We start from the raw sequence: 15,608 nt of genomic DNA on the forward strand, positions 1-15,608 counted from the left end.
TTTTATTCTATTTTCATTTATTTTTGTCTATCTTATTTCATTTGTTTTATTTATTTCTTTTATTTTTATTTTTATTGTATTATTTTATTTTGTTCTATCTACTTATTCTAGATATTTACTTATCCTAAAATAATATTTAATAATGCAATATTTACAATTTAAATAAAGGAATTTATGAAAATATGTTTTAAAGGTTTAGGCACATGTGTGATCGCACGCATCGTCCTTGTGCTAAACACCTTTTCCCTTTCTTAATTAAAATTACAAAAAATATGTTTTAAAGGTTTTGGCACATGTGTGATCGCACGCATCGTCCTTGTGCTGAAAACCTTTTCTTCTTTCTTAATTAAAATTACAAAAAAATATGTTTTAAAGGTTTTGGCACATGTGTGATCGCACGCATCGTCCTTGTGCTGAAAACCTTTTCTTCTTTCTTAATTAAAATTACAAAAATATGTTTTAAAGGTTTAGGCACATGTGTGATCGCGCGCATCGTCCTTGTGCTAAAAACCTTTTCTTTTCCTTAAGTAAAATACAAAAAAGAATAAAATCTTCAAAAAACCCAAAAACACCAGCAATTTTAAACAACAAAAAATCTTCCTAGTCAGAACTACGTTATCCTTGATTCTCCATCAAAAGTGGAGATACGTAGGAGCAAGGCTAGTCCTTGTCAGGTTCACTTCCCAAAAATCCAAAATCATTTCAGAACAAATTTTCAAACAAACTTCTCAAACAGTTTCAAAAGAACTACGTAACCCTGATTTTCATTTTGAATGAGAATACGTAGGAGCAAGGTCAATCCTTGTCGGGCCCAAAAAACTAAAAAAATATATTTTGTTTATTTATAAATTTTATTTTAGAGGATAGTTAAACATTTTGGAAACCACATCATATTCGTGCATTTAGTTAAAGGTACTGCCTTAAGGCAGGCGTTGTAGGGTGTTATACCTTCCCTACACGTAACCGACTCCCGAACCTAGAATCTGGTTCTTAGACCACGCTTTATCATTTTATGGTTTTTCCGTAGTTTTCCATAATAAACTATGGTGGCGACTCCAAATCTCTTTTCGAAAACCCGTTTCTTTTTGGATCGTCGTCCCGTCGCGATTCCGGTTGCGACAGATGGCGACTCCACTGGGGATTGCTAGAGAGTCAAGCCATTTAATTAGATGCTCGATTCTGATGTGGTTTTGCTTTATGTTTTCCTTCCCATTTTCTTTATCTATGTTTGATATTTTGAATAATTGCATGAGTTGCTTGGATTGTCCTATATTGAACCCTAGGGTAGAAAAATGTTCATATCTGCCTGGGAATTTTCTGGTTGTTTTGCAGGTGAGGGTTTGGGTATGCATTGCATTCTCCCTTCACACACACACTTTGTGCATATCATGAGTGGGGCCCTATACCCGGGTCTGAGCGTAACTTAGAATTAGAGGAGTTGTGTAGCGGTGTCATTCTGGGATGTACTTCCTGTCTGGCTATCGTGAGAACTCCAGCTAGAGTTTGTTCTCTTCACTTGTGTCTCCTCATCTAGTTGATTACTCGACTGTTGTGGAGATGCTATGAAGGGGGCCATAGCTCTAGTGACCATTGACCTCTAGGTTCAGGAGACCATCCTTGTGAATTGCATATACTTGACCTCGAATCCAAGCCATTGAACCTTTATTAGGGCACAAAGGGAGAAACGTGTATTCTTGTAATCCTCACGCTGTTCGTTCTCTTTCGAAAATTATGTTATTGCATTTTCATGCCATGCATGCATTTGATTCATCGTGTTGTTTTATTATCATGCATCATATTCATGCATCATTTAGTAACATGTTGGTTTTAGGGGAAATCACAGGTATACACTTGACTTCACACGAGATGGATGTTGACACCAGATCTGATGCTACACTGCATACCAACTCCGCCATTTTAAGAAAGAAGTCTAGCCTAAGGACACATGTTGGAAATTTGACCGGGTTGATAAATTTAGGCCGAAGACTCAAGACCATACAGAGAGAAGCCTTCGGGAGGAAATATGGGAATTTGTTGAGTTTAATGGAGGTGAAAGTACAGTTGCCCGCTATTACAGCTCTAGCTCAGTATTATGATTCTCCCCTGAGATGTTTTACCTTCCAGGACTTCCAGCTGGCGCCAACTGTAGAAGAATTTGAGCATATTCTGGGCTTGCCATTAGAGGGTACCAAGCCATATCAGCACTTGGAGCATCATGCCTCTGTTTCTACCCTTGCTGTTATAATGAAATTACAGCCCAATGAATTGGAGAACCGGTTGATAACGAGACATCAAATTCGGGGGCTGACACAAGGTTACCTTGAACAATATTTGCACGACCTGGGCGATAGGGAAGAATGGGAGACCTTCATGGATGTACTAGCCCTCACTGTGTTTGGCATTGTCCTGTTTCCCAAGCTGGAAGACTTTGTAGATTACACTGCTATTGATGTCTTCGTGGCAAAAAAGACGAGATCAGAAAACCCCGTAACAGCAGTCCTCGCAGATGTGTATGGGACTATGAGTTTTTGCCAGGAGAGAAAAGGGAAGAGGATTCTTTGTTGTTTGCCGGCGTTATATGCGTGGATGACGGCACGAGTATTTAAGGGGGTAGTCGATGTTAGAAGTTCACCTGAGAATCTGTCGCATCAAGGAGGTAATGGGTGGGCTCTTTTCTTTGCCGGTTTGAGAGAGGGAAACGTAAAATGGCGCCTTCCTTGGCTTGAGACTAAACCATCTATCCAACATTGTGGCAACTTCCCTAACATACCTCTCATAGGCGCTAGGTATTGTATTAACTACAACCCTGTTTTGGTCCAAAGACAGTTCGGATATCCTATGAAGGGAGCGCCTTCACCAGATTATCTCACAGCCTTCTTCATCTACTATGAGGACGGACATTGTACTGAAATGTTGAGGAGAGTCAGAAGTGCCTGGGAAAATGTGGTGCGAGCAGAGAAGGACCTGAGGAGTGGAGTGATGGATAGCAGGGTTAGTTATCATACCTGGATTCTGGAGAGGGTAAGAGAAGTCAAGTTGCCTTTCAAGCCCATCAATGATCAATCGGCGAGTGAAGGAACATCCCAAGCCCCAGAAAGTGAAGAGGTGAAACAGCTGAAGGCTGAGGTGGAGAAATTGAGGGTGAGGAATGCTAGGTTGGAAAATGAATTACAGAAGGCTCGCAATGATTTTGTGGATATGAGGAATGATAACGAAGAAAAGTCACGGGCTTATGAAAACATTGTCAAAAGCCAGAAGGCAGAGAGAGATTATACATTCCGAGTAAAACAGGATCTTGCGGCCGCAAGTAAGGAGTTATCCATGAGGGTGAATGAGAAGAATGTGGCTCTAGAAGAGGGCAGACAGTGGAAACAACTCTATGAAGAAGCCAAGAGGGATAAAAGGGAAGCCCTAAAAAGACTAAGGGAAGCGCAAGTCCAAGTACAAGAATCGGGGCATCAAATGAAGGAAATGGCTACATCATTTGAAGCGGAGTTGAATCAGGAGCGCTGGAAGCTGGCAGAGGCTGAAGGGGAATATCGAGCCATGTTAAAGCAGATGGAGGATTACATCGAGGAGCAGGAGGAGCGATGGAGGTCGATGGAATTTGAAGAAAGGCATCAGGCCTTGATAAAGCGAATGAAAGAGCACATCGCAGAGCAAGAAACGGCCGTAAAGCATTGGAAGGAAAGCTTCTCTCAGTTGGCTGCTTTGGCAAATGGGGCAATTGAAGACATCCCCAGAATGGTGTCGGAAGCTGAAGCGAGTACCCACTTTTATAGCCCACCAGTAGAAATAGAGCTTTTTATTAATCACTGTAAACGGTTGATAGACGAGATGAAATCCCTCATCACTCGGGCTAGGAATTGATGTATTTAGATCTTTATGATTTGTTTCCTTTAAGAAATGTAATGAACTTGTTTCCCTTTAAATGAAAGGTGTGGGATGTTGTTTAGCATCTGCTTGTGTTAATTTCCATCAGTGATGTCATTACAATCTTGTGATTTCCCCCTATTACTAGCATGCATCATCTTTCTTTTGTTCAGCATGTTTCATTTCCATCTAATTAATTAAAATAATAAAACAGTACAAGTGAGGGAAACAACGGCCAATTTTCCACGACATCCCTACAGAACTCGAGCCAATTCAAGAATTATGGAAAGCTGGGAGGAGTCGCAAGAATCCATCAAAGCCGAGGTTAGCCAGTTGAAAGACCAGGTCGGCCAGATCTTGGCTGCCCTTGAATCCTTGAAGACTACTACAGAGTCTTCATCTGCACAGATCGGGGGAATGCCCATTTTTATCCCCCATTGTTGAACACTGCCAGTCAATCGATACCTTTCCCGCCCTATGGGTTACCCCCAGGTTACACTCCTCCTGTAGGAGAGTACTCAGAAGCTGAGCACGCTTCATTCTCATTCCCCGCGACTGTCAATATACCACCGATCGGCACTCAGGGACCTGTCTTAGTGTCGGCTCCCATGGGGAGCACGAGGATGAATGAGACCAACACCACTGATGGAACTCGGGTGACTCCAGTACCGCCTGTGGTTGCTAGGGAGGATTTTTCAGCCGAAGCTGCACCACACGCCACGGTGGTTGGGGGATTCGGTAGCCTCGTCGGAGCTAAAGGCAGGTTGGAGATTCTTGAGGAAAGATTAAGGGCCATTGAAGGGGTGGAAAGCTACGGTTTTGGAGATATTGCAAGGCTAAGTTTGGCTCCTGGTGTGAAAATACCGCATAAGTTCAAGGCGCCGGAGTTTGAGAAGTACAAGGGTAGCACATGCCCTAAAAGCCATCTGACCATGTATTGTAGAAAGATGGCCGCGTATGCTTACGATGACCAGCTACTCATCCACGTTTTCCAAGAGAGTTTGGCTGGGGTTGCGTCAAACTGGTATACCCATTTAGAGCCCTCTAGAATCCGTTGTTGGGCGGATCTAGCTGACGCCTTTGTGAAACAGTACGTGTACAACACGCATGTTGCACCGGACCGTCTGCAGTTGCAAAATATGGGGAAGAAAGATAATGAAACTTTCAAGGAATATGCTCAACGATGGAGAGAGCTAGCTGCGCAGGTTGAGCCGCCTCTGTACGACAAGGAAATGGTGGCGATGTTTGTGAACACGCTCCAACCACCGTTTTATGAACACATGGTCGGGAACGTGTCCTCCAATTTCGCTGATATCGTCATAATAGGCGAAAGAATAGAGATTGGGTTGAAGAATGGGAAGATTGCGGTGGCCCGTCTGCGGTAGCAAACTCTAAAAAGCCCAGCTTCAATCCAGGAAAGAAGAAAGAAGGAGATGTGCATGCGACATCGATGATGCCTGCATGGAGAGGTCAAGCCCTATTCACAATTATAGACCACACCTGGGCCAACCTCCATATGCAGCCAATGCAGCTTTTGCTCATCCAATTAGACCTCAACAACAACAAGGATTTTATCAACCAACCTATCACAAACAACGCCTGGAGGACTGGGACAGGCGCGAATCCAAATCCTAATGCGGGTCAAGGCACTTACCCGAGAAAAACCCAAGAAAGAAACTTTGTTCACTTCACCCCCATCCCTACGACTTACACTGAATTATTACCCCACCTCGTCAAAAGGGGTCTGGTTGCTATATGTCCGATGATGCCTATGCAACCTCCGTACCCCAAGGGTTATGATGCCGATGCCAAGTGTAGTTATCATGGGGGAGGAGTGGGTCACTCAACTGAGAGATGTATGGCCTTCAAACATAAAGTACAGGCCCTAATCGACGTTGGGTGGCTGAAATTTCAAGAAGATAAACCTAGCATTGATGATAATCCGTTATCCGGACATGGGAGTGCCTCCACAAATGCCATTGAGGTTAAGAAGCATGAACTGATAAGGGATGCAAGTAAAATCCGAAGTTCCAGAAGGTTTATTTTCAAGGAATTATTGAAGTTGGGATTTTTAAACGGTGATTATGATTTGGGAAAGCATGTGGACTCCATCCATGCGCTGAACACTCTATCGATGAATGTGTTGAATTCGAAGAGTTTCTGCAAGATCTGCTTGATAGAATTTGATGCAAGTGTGCTACGAGGATAAGGATGAAGAGGTGTTTGCACAAACCGGTGTGGGTCTGATGTAACCCTGCCAGAGCCGTTGGTAATTCGTTTCACTCGGACCCCCTGCACCAGTTATTCAAGGAAGATCGTCCGTCGTCATCCATACACCAGTTCCTTTTCCTTACAAGAGCGAGAAAGCTGTTCCTTGGAGGTATGGAACACGCGGTCGATGAAGGACAATGTGTTGAAAGTCAATTCCTCGGCCAGGATCCAGTTATTGAAAATATATCAGGCATCGGCGGAATGACAAGGAGTGGTCGAATCTTCACGCCACCAAACCTGATGAGAGAAGGAACTAGCAATAATGAAGCACCGGTGGCCGCGAAAGCTAAGGAGCTCTTAAAGGGGAAAGGGTGCAGGCAGAAGAGACCCCCGACAAGGAGGACAGAAAGAAATATCCGACGAAGAGGCTTGGAGTTTTTGAAATTCATACAACAAAGTGAATATAAAGTGGTGGAACAATTGAATCGTATGCCAGCCCGGATCTCTCTGTTAGAATTGCTCATGCACTCAACCTCCCATAGAAAACTGCTGATGAAGATACTGAGCGAGGCCCATGTAGAACAAGGTATTTCCCTGAACAAATTCGAGGGCATTGTTAGCAACATCACTGCTAATAATTACCTCACCTTCACCGATGAGGAAATGCCTGCTGAGGGGAGAGGGCATAACAAGGCTCTCCATGTCTCCGTGAAATGCTTGGACCACGTCATAGCACGCGTGTTGGTGGACAACGGCTCCTTCCTGAATGTCATGCCCAAAACGACATTAGAGAGGCTACCTTGTGACGGAATGCATATGAAGCCAAGTTGTATGATTGTGAGAGCGTTTGACGGTAGCAAGAGGGAATTCATGGGCGAAATATAGTTGCCGGTCCAAGTTGGACCATGTGTTTTTCAAATAACCTTCCAGGTCATGGATATCCTCCCAGCCTATAGTTGTCTATTGGGTCACCCATGGATCCATTCTGCGGGAGTTGTGCCTTCCACACTGCACCAAAAACTGAAATATGTCACAGGAGATAAGCTTGTGATAGTTTCTGGAGAGGAGGATCTCCTTGTGAGTGGGTCATCCTTCGCCCGCTATATAGAGGCAGCCAAGGAAGCTCTCGAGACAGCTTTCCAATAATTGGAGATCGTGGGAAACACCTATGTGGAACCATTTCCAGTAAACCCATATCTGTCATGTGCCTCTATCATGGCGGCCAAGGTCATGCTGAAAGAAGGCTATAAGTACGGGAGCGGTTTAGGCAAGCACGGACAGGGGCGGACATTCCCATTGGAGGTGGTCGAGAACAAAAGCAGGTATGGCCTAGGGTACAAGCCCAGCAAGGGGATAAGAAGAGGCTGATCGAGGAAAGGAGGGAGCGTAGTCTGGCTCGGATAGAACGACGGGAACCAAGGACGAGGAAGATTCACATTTGTGATATCAAGGAGAGTTTTCGCAGCGCTGGATGGGTGAACACTAGCCTTATAGCGGTCTTGGAAGAGGAAGCTGGATCTGAAAGCTCAAACTTCGTGTGGGCTTGCTCACCAGATGCGCGGCTCAGCAATTGGAAGACTGTGGATTTACCTGTGATGTTTAATTCGAACGAAGTGTAATATATTAATTGATCCTATCGCTTTACCCGAAGCTTTAGGATTCATGACTTACGGGTTGACGCTTTTATTTTGCTTTCAGTGTGATATTTGAATCGTGTTTATCCTCATTTAGCCTCCCCCATCGTTTTTTGTTTATTTATTCTTTTTTCAAAACTTAAATAATGCAGATATGACAATGAATATTTTGAAAATAACAATGTCGATATCCCTAATCTGGAGCACCCTGTCGATGATACGAAAGATGATTATGAAGATGGTTCGGAACCCTCTCCAGAACTAATGAGGTTAGTGGAACAAGAGTCTAAAGAAATAAAACCCTATCAGGAAGATGTCGAAATACTCAACTTGGGTGAGAAGACGAGATAAAAGAAGTCAAATCGGCACACCATGAAAGAGGAAGTAAGAGAAAGGTTGCGTGTCCTATTGAAGGAATTTAAGGACGTGTTTGCTTGGTCGTACAATGATATGCCCGGTTTGGATACCGATATCGTGCAGCATAAACTCCCTCTTAAGCCGGAATGCCTCCCGGTCAAACAGAAACTAAGAGAATGAAGCCTGAGATGTCTTTGAAAATCAAGGAAGAGGTGCAGAAACAATTTGATGCAGGATTTTTGGCTGTGGCGAAATACCCGCAATGGGTGGCGAATATCGTACCAGTACCCAAGAAAGATGGTAAAGTTCGAATGTGCGTTGACTACCGTGATTTGAATCGTGCAAGTCCAAAAGACAATTTCCCACTACCGCACATCGACACTCTAGTCGATAATACAGCCAAGTTTTCGCTATTTTCATTCATGGATGGTTTCTCAGGATATAATCAGATCAAATGGCGCCAGAAGATATGGAAAAGACAACCTTTATCACGCTGTGGGGAACTTTTTGTTATAAGGTGATGTCCTTTGGGCTCAAGAATGCCGGGGCAACATATCAAAGGGCGATGGTGGCACTTTTTCATGACATGATGCACAAGGAAATCGAAGTTTACGTGGATGACATGATTGCAAAGTCTGAATCGGAAGAAGAGCACATTCTCAACTTGAAGAAATTATTTGAGAGATTGAGAAAGTATAAACTCAGGTTAAACCCCGCCAAATGCACGTTTGGAGTGAAATCTGGGAAATTGTTGGGTTTTGTGGTTAGCCAAAAGGGGATAGAAGTGGATCCTGATAAGGCGCGAGCGATAATAGAAATGCCTGCGCCTAGAACAGAAAAGGAGGTTCGAGGTTTTTGGGTAGACTGAACTACATTGCTAGATTCATCTCCCAATTAACCGCTACGTGTGAACCAATGTTCAAGTTGTTACGAAAGGATCAAGCTGTGTTTGGAACGAGGACTGTCAAGCCGCTTTTGAAAAAATCAAACGATACCTGCAAGACCCTCCCGTATTACGTCCACCTGAGCCAGGAAGACCACTTATTTTGTATTTGACTGTGTTGGATAAGTCGATGGGTTGTGTGTTGGGTCAACACGATGAAGCTGGGAAGAAAGAGCACGCCATATACTACTTGAGCAAGAAATTCACAGACTGCGAACAAAGGTATTCGTCGTTAGAACGAACTTGTTGTGCATTGGCGTGGGCTGCTCATCGCTTAAGGCAATACATGTTGAGTCACTCAACCTGGTTGATATCCAAGGTGGACCCTATCAAGTTCATTTTTGAAAAGCCTGCTCTTACTGGAAGGATAGCTCGGTGGCAAATGCTATTGTCAGAATATGACATCGTGTATGTTACTCAGAAATCCGTCAAGGGGAGTGCGTTAGCAGAATACCTGGCTCATCAACCCATCAGCGATTATCAGCCAATGCAGCCCGAATTTCCCGATGAAGATATCATGGCTCTATTCGAAGAAGGCAGAAAAAACCGAGACGAAGAAACGTGGACATTATTATTCGATGGAGCCTCGAATGTGATGGGGCATGGCATAGGGGCAGTTCTCATCTCTCCAGAGCATCAGTACATACCTATGACGCAAGATTATGCTTTAATTGCACGAATAACATTGCAGAATATGAGGCCTGCGCTATGGGTATTCGGGCGGCAATAGAGTCCAAAGTGAAAATTCTGGATGTATATGGAGATTCAGCCTTAGTCATCCACCAGTTAAAGGGAGAGTGGGAAACTAGGGATTCGAAATTAATTCCTTACCAAGCTTACATCAGGGGATTAATGGAGTATTTCGATTCACATTTAACCACATACCGCGAGAAGATAATCAATTAGCAGACGCTTTGGCTACTTTGTCTTCGATGTTTGAAGTTGACCAAGATGCAGAATTACCAATGATTGAAATGAAGTGCCATGCAGAGCCAGCATATTGCCATTTCATCGAGGAGGAGGTAGATGGTAAACCTTGGTATTTTGATATCAAGCACTATCTTAAGACCCGAGAATATCCTGAGAAGGCATCTGAAAACGATAAAAGGTCGTTAAGGAGGTTGGCTGGCAGCTTTATTTTAAATGGGGATATTTTATACAAGAGAAATCATGACATGGTTCTCCTCAGATGTGTGGATGCAAAGGAAGCCGAATTGATATGAAAGAAGTGCACGAAGGTACATTTGGCACACATGAATGGGCATTCAATGGCCAGGAAGATCTTGAGAGCTGGTTACTTCTGGTTGACCATGGAAAATGATTGTTGTACACACGTGAGGAAGTGCGAGAAATGTCAAATGTATGCAGACAATATCAATGTGCCGCCCACGACCTTGAACGTGTTGTCTGCACCGTGGCCATTTTCATGTGGGGAATAGATGTTATCGGAGCTATAGAGCCAAAAGCGTCAAATGGACACCGTTTCATACTAGTCGCGATCGATTACTTCACCAAGTGGGTTGAGGCTGCTTCTTATGCCAACGTGACTAGAAAAGTGGTGACCAAATTCATAAAAAAGGAGTTGATCTGCAGATACGGGTTACCTAACCAGATTATCACTGATAATGCCACCAACCTAAACAACCAGATGATGGCGGAGTTATGTGAGGAGTTCAAAATTCATCATCTCAATTCTTCCCCTTACCGTCCAAAGATGAATGGGGCAGTAGAGGCTGCTAATAAGAATATCAAGAAAATTGTGCAAAAGATGGTAGTCACCTATAAAGATTGGCACGAAATGCTTCCTTTTGCTTTGCATGGATATCGTACATCAGTACGAACGTCAACTGGGGCAACACCTTTCTCGCTTGTATGGCATGGAAGCGGTACTTCCATTTGAGGTGGAAATCCCATCTCTACGAGTTTTAATGGAAACCCAATTGGAGGAAGCTGAGTGGGTTCAAACTCGGTTTGACCAGCTCAATCTCATCGAAGAAAAGAGACTAACAGCGGTGTGCCACGGACAATTGTACCAAAGAAGAATGAAAAAGGCTTTCGACAAAAAGGTGCGCCCAAGGGAGTTCCACGAAGGCGAACTGGTGTTAAAGAAGATTTTGCCTATACAAAAGGATCACAGAGGCAAGTGGACCCCAAATATGAAGGACCATTTGTAGTAAAAAAGGCATTCTCTGGAGGGGCACTAATCCTCACAAGGATGGATGGAGAGGAGTTACCTTTACCGGTTAATTCTGATGCGGTAAAAAAGTTTTACGCATGATGATTCCGCGATAGGGGATGCCACTAAGGGATATTAACACTGTTTTTGAATTATGTTGTATTCTGTGTTACTTCATTCAATAAATACCATACGGTTTTATCCATTATTCAACTTTTACATTTTTCTTTCGACACGATTCATGTCGCACTGGGTTTTAAAGTAAAGTAAGGAAAAAGAAAGTGATAATAATTAAAGCATCACAGGTATATCCATCGAGCACAAACTCGTTCCTGAGGGATGTCGTAAAAAAAATAATAATAAAAAAAGACACATGTTGAATTCGTTGTCAATAAAGTCTGCCGAGGGCATAGTACTTTCGAAAAAAACAAACAAAGTTTTGAAAAATGCTAGTGTTGAGTCTTTTCTGATTCATAGTAACTAGTGTTCTTTTCCTACTGAAGCATCTGCATTCATACTACTTGAACCCCTAGCTTTCTCGTTCCCCTTTAAAATAGAGGATTGTCATGAATATAATACTGGGGCAGTTTTCATCAGGATACGCGTACCCAATGATCCGTCGATCGGGGAGAAAAATAAAAAAAAAAGAAAGAAAAAAAAAGAAAAAAAGAAATTAAGTTGATTTGTCAATCGCTGCAGAGTTTCACTTCAGGTTTAAGGTTGGGGGAAGTAGGGCGAGCAAGCTTCAGAATGACGTGTGGCCATTTTTCTTCACTCAAGTGATAAAAGAAATTTATCCAGTTGCACCCCCTTTGAGCCGTAAGTTATAATGTTTTTCTTCATCACCCTCAACAAGAATCATTAGCATATCGATGTCAATCCAAAGGAACGTCAGGGGCATCCAAGTCAAGGAGAAGATTTGTGGAAAAGAGAAATGAAAAAAGAAAAGTTTCAAAAAGGGTCACAGTAGAGGCAACGAGACGAAAAAGAAAAAAAAACCAAGAAAAAAGAAGAAAAAAAAAAACAACAAAAACAAAAAACAAAACAAAAATGATGAAAAATAAAAGGACGTCCGAAGTTCCAAACTCCTAGAGACAGTTGACTCGACACCTTGCAGATGATTCTTGTTAAGACAATTCGACCGTCAAACACTTATTTGGGCCTTCATTATCCGTTTCTTTCAAAACCCTTTGACCTTTAGCCACGGTACAAGCCAATTAAAGTCCACGCCGACTGAAGAATGTTTGTCCTGATTTTTCTCATGAACTTAACTCTGGAACGAAATGATGTGGTGAATGACACGATCACTAGAAGAAAGAAAAGCATCAAAAGGAAAAATGAAAAATATAATGTGAAGTCTCCCGTCAAGAGAATCGTCAAACTAGGGCATTCCTCCTACCTAGACCTGTCCACCTCTCCAAATCACACTTATTGTGCACAGCAAAGTTGGGGGCTTGTAAGCCTTGATTGTTGAAATATTAACGACACCCATGGGAAAGCACGAAAGTAATGTTTCCCAAACCATCATTCACAAACCATTCAGCCATCCACTTTTCATAACCATTTCTCACACTTTCTCGGGTTCAAGCTAGTTTGGATTGCAAAAAGCGATAAAGGGAATTTGAACCAATAGTTACACTCTTTCCTTTTCATCAAAGGGCTCACCATTTCTCGACATTATTTTCAATGAATGCATTTTGAATGTACATCGAGTTTGATGACAATATTGACAACGGGTTCCAAACATGGAATTTTCAAAAAAAATAATAAAAAATAATAACAAATAGTGAAAAAATGGAAAGAAAGAAAAGAAAAAAGCGAGAGCAAATGAAAAGAACGGAACAAATGTCTATGTGTTTGTGCATTCATGCATCCTCATGACATTATGTCATGCATCTCAAAGGAAGCGGGGAATTGTTCGAAAACCCTTATGTTTTGCTCGGTTTCTACTGATTCTTCAAGTGTGTTGAACCTAGGTTTTAACGGCCCTCTGCAAGGCAATGGTCAGGTCCAGATTTTTGTTTTCTAATGACCCTCTGCTTGGCAATGGTCAAATTTAAGCTTCTTCCGCGGTATTGGCCCTCTGCAAGGCAATGGTCAGGTCCAGATTTTTGTTTTTCTAATGACCCTCTGCTTGGCAATGGTCAAATTTAAGCTTCTTCTGCGGTATTGGCCCTCTGCAAGGCAATGGTCAAGTCCAGATTTTTGTTTTTCTAATGACCCTCTGCTTGGCAATGGTCGGATTTGAGTTTCTTCTGCGATATTGACCCTCTGCAAGGCAATGGTCAAGTCCAGATTTTTGTTTTTCTAATGACCCTCTGCTTGGCAATGGTCGGATTTTAGTTTCTTCTGCGATATTGACCCTCTGCAAGGCAATGGTCAAATCCAGGTTGTTTCTTCTGCGATGTTGGCCCTCTGCAAGGCAATGGTCAAGTCCAGACTTTTGTTTTTCTAATGACCCTCTGCTTGGCAATGGTCGAATTTGAGTCTCTTCTGCGATGTTGGCCCTCTGCAAGGCAATGGTCAAGTCCAGATTTTTTGTTTTTCTAACGGCCCTCTGCTTGGCAATGGTCGAATCCAAGTTTTTGTTTGGTGAATCGCCTCTCTTTGGGCGTCGGCCAAACTTTTTTTTTGCCGCGTTGTAATCTCCTCCCTAAATTTGGTCATTATATGCTCGAATTGGTCGTTATTCTCCCTTTTCTCTTTCAAACCCAGACGAAATTAGTATTTCTATCTTTACTTATCTTTTACTCTAATAATATAAAAACTTTGTTTTGACATATTATCCAGTAAAATCTAAGTAAAGAGGGGCAGCTGTTAATACCCAATTTCGTCCGGGTAGTTAAAAATGTATATAGAGTTAAGAAGGGGTAATAAGATAAAGTAGACGAGCAAAGATAAATTTAATACGAAGTCTCAAAAAATGATTTTGTTCCGTTTTCCTTTCTTATATTTTTGTCCTTTTGTGTTTATTTTGTTTCGTCTATTCATTTTTTCTTCTATTTATATTTTATTTTTCTTTATTTCATTTGGTTTTATTTATTTTGTTTTATTTTATTTTATTATATATTTTATTTTCTTTTTTATGTTATTCCATTTTTGCTTTATTTTATGTTTTTTTATTTCCGTTTTTTTTAGGGTTTATTTTTATGAATTCTACTTTCTTATTTTATTTTTTATTATTATTATTTTTGTTGTTTCCCTTTTAATCTCGTTTTTATTTTTATTTTTTTTAAAAAAAAAAATTCAAGAAAAGGTTATCTTTTATGTAAAAATTTGCACTGCAACAAAAAAAAAGAAGCGAAAGAAAAGGCAAAGGGAAAAGTAAAATCCCAAGGTCAACTCTTTCCCTCCTCTGAAGTCAGTTGCAGTGAATGCTTAGAAAGTGTTTGCGTGGTGGCAGCGTGAAAAAGTGCTTTGTTTTTCTTGCTGAAATTCTTAAGCGGCAACGGCAGACATGCATGGAAGAGGAAAACGTTTTGAACGGGCATCAAGCCAACGGCAAAATGAAACATGAAAATATGAAAAAAGAGGAAAAGGAAATCGGGCGCCAGAGAAGATCCCAGGGGTACAGCAGGAGGAGGGAGGTTTGTTTTTGAAAAGGGGGATAATCACATTGGGGAGGGACACGGACCACCATCACTTAGAGAGGGAGAGACCTTAGACGAAGAAAAAGGAGAGTAAGCAACGAGTGTTAGGGGAACCTAGCTGTCTACTTCACTTTCCGGTACCTGCGAGATCATTTGGGGGTTTTGGTTACTGAAAAAGAAGTTCGTCCGAGGAGGGCAAAGGGGATTAAAATCCAAGAGGAAAGACATCTTGAAGCTGCGAAGGTAAGTCTTCATGTACCTAAGCTCTTTGGTCATGCTCCACGTATGTATGCTTTCCTTAGATACACTATCCTCATGCGTGCTGAGTGTGAATGATTGATGCTGGATCAATGTATATATTTGCGTTTGTTCCCATTCCTCTGTTAACCAAAACTGCACCCAAAATGCAGTTTCAGTGCTTTCATCTATTTAACTAACGATAGAAGATTGGCATACACTTCCCTAACGTCAACACTGCATATCCCTTTAGCACCCATTAACACACAGGAAACACGTAAGTAAAGAGTAAACAGCAGCAGCAAATATAGTTCTCGTGCCATCTCATACCTCTATCAAACGAAATGGATAAACCAAATCTCAAATCTAGTATAAACTCAAAGCTTGTCTCTGGAATATAATGGTTATATCTTGCGTCTTCAATCTGAGATAGCAGGTTAACCTTTCGAGCTCCATGCCTAATTCCCCCAGGACCCATGATCCCAGTATCATGCCTCAGATGTTCGTTATCTTCGACCTGTAACACAAAACACCCACCCGAAACGCACCACCTCTCCTTCCTGTGTCGGCGATGCAAAGCCTCTCAA

The 15,608-nt window shown here is 42.1% G+C and overlaps 1 protein-coding gene across 1 annotated transcript; it reads left to right on the forward strand.

Annotated features, from left to right (window-relative positions):
* The first annotated feature begins 4,155 nt into the window (after positions 1-4,155).
* LOC148202675 (uncharacterized) lies at positions 4,156-5,258 on the forward strand. Its single transcript, XM_088109670.1, has 2 exons — positions 4,156-4,265; positions 4,616-5,258. Exons 1-2 carry the CDS (start codon positions 4,156-4,158, stop codon positions 5,256-5,258), a joined length of 753 nt encoding a protein of 250 aa, XP_087965796.1.
* Positions 5,259-15,608: the final 10,350 nt, after the last annotated feature.

This window comes from Vigna umbellata, chromosome 3, assembly GCF_029865625.1.
Source record: "Vigna umbellata cultivar VRB3 chromosome 3, Vumbellata_1.0, whole genome shotgun sequence".
Classification (NCBI taxonomy): domain Eukaryota; kingdom Viridiplantae; phylum Streptophyta; class Magnoliopsida; order Fabales; family Fabaceae; genus Vigna; species Vigna umbellata.

Excerpts from the sequence above, each read along its gene's own strand:
- LOC148202675 (XM_088109670.1), top strand. The coding sequence starts at position 4,156 with ATGGAAAGCTGGGAGGAGTCGCAAGAATCCATCAAAGCCGAGGTTAGC. Across the intron at positions 4,266-4,615 it reads TCCTTGAAGACTACTACAGA|CCTCGTCGGAGCTAAAGGCA; the intron begins GTCTTCATCTGC and ends GGGATTCGGTAG.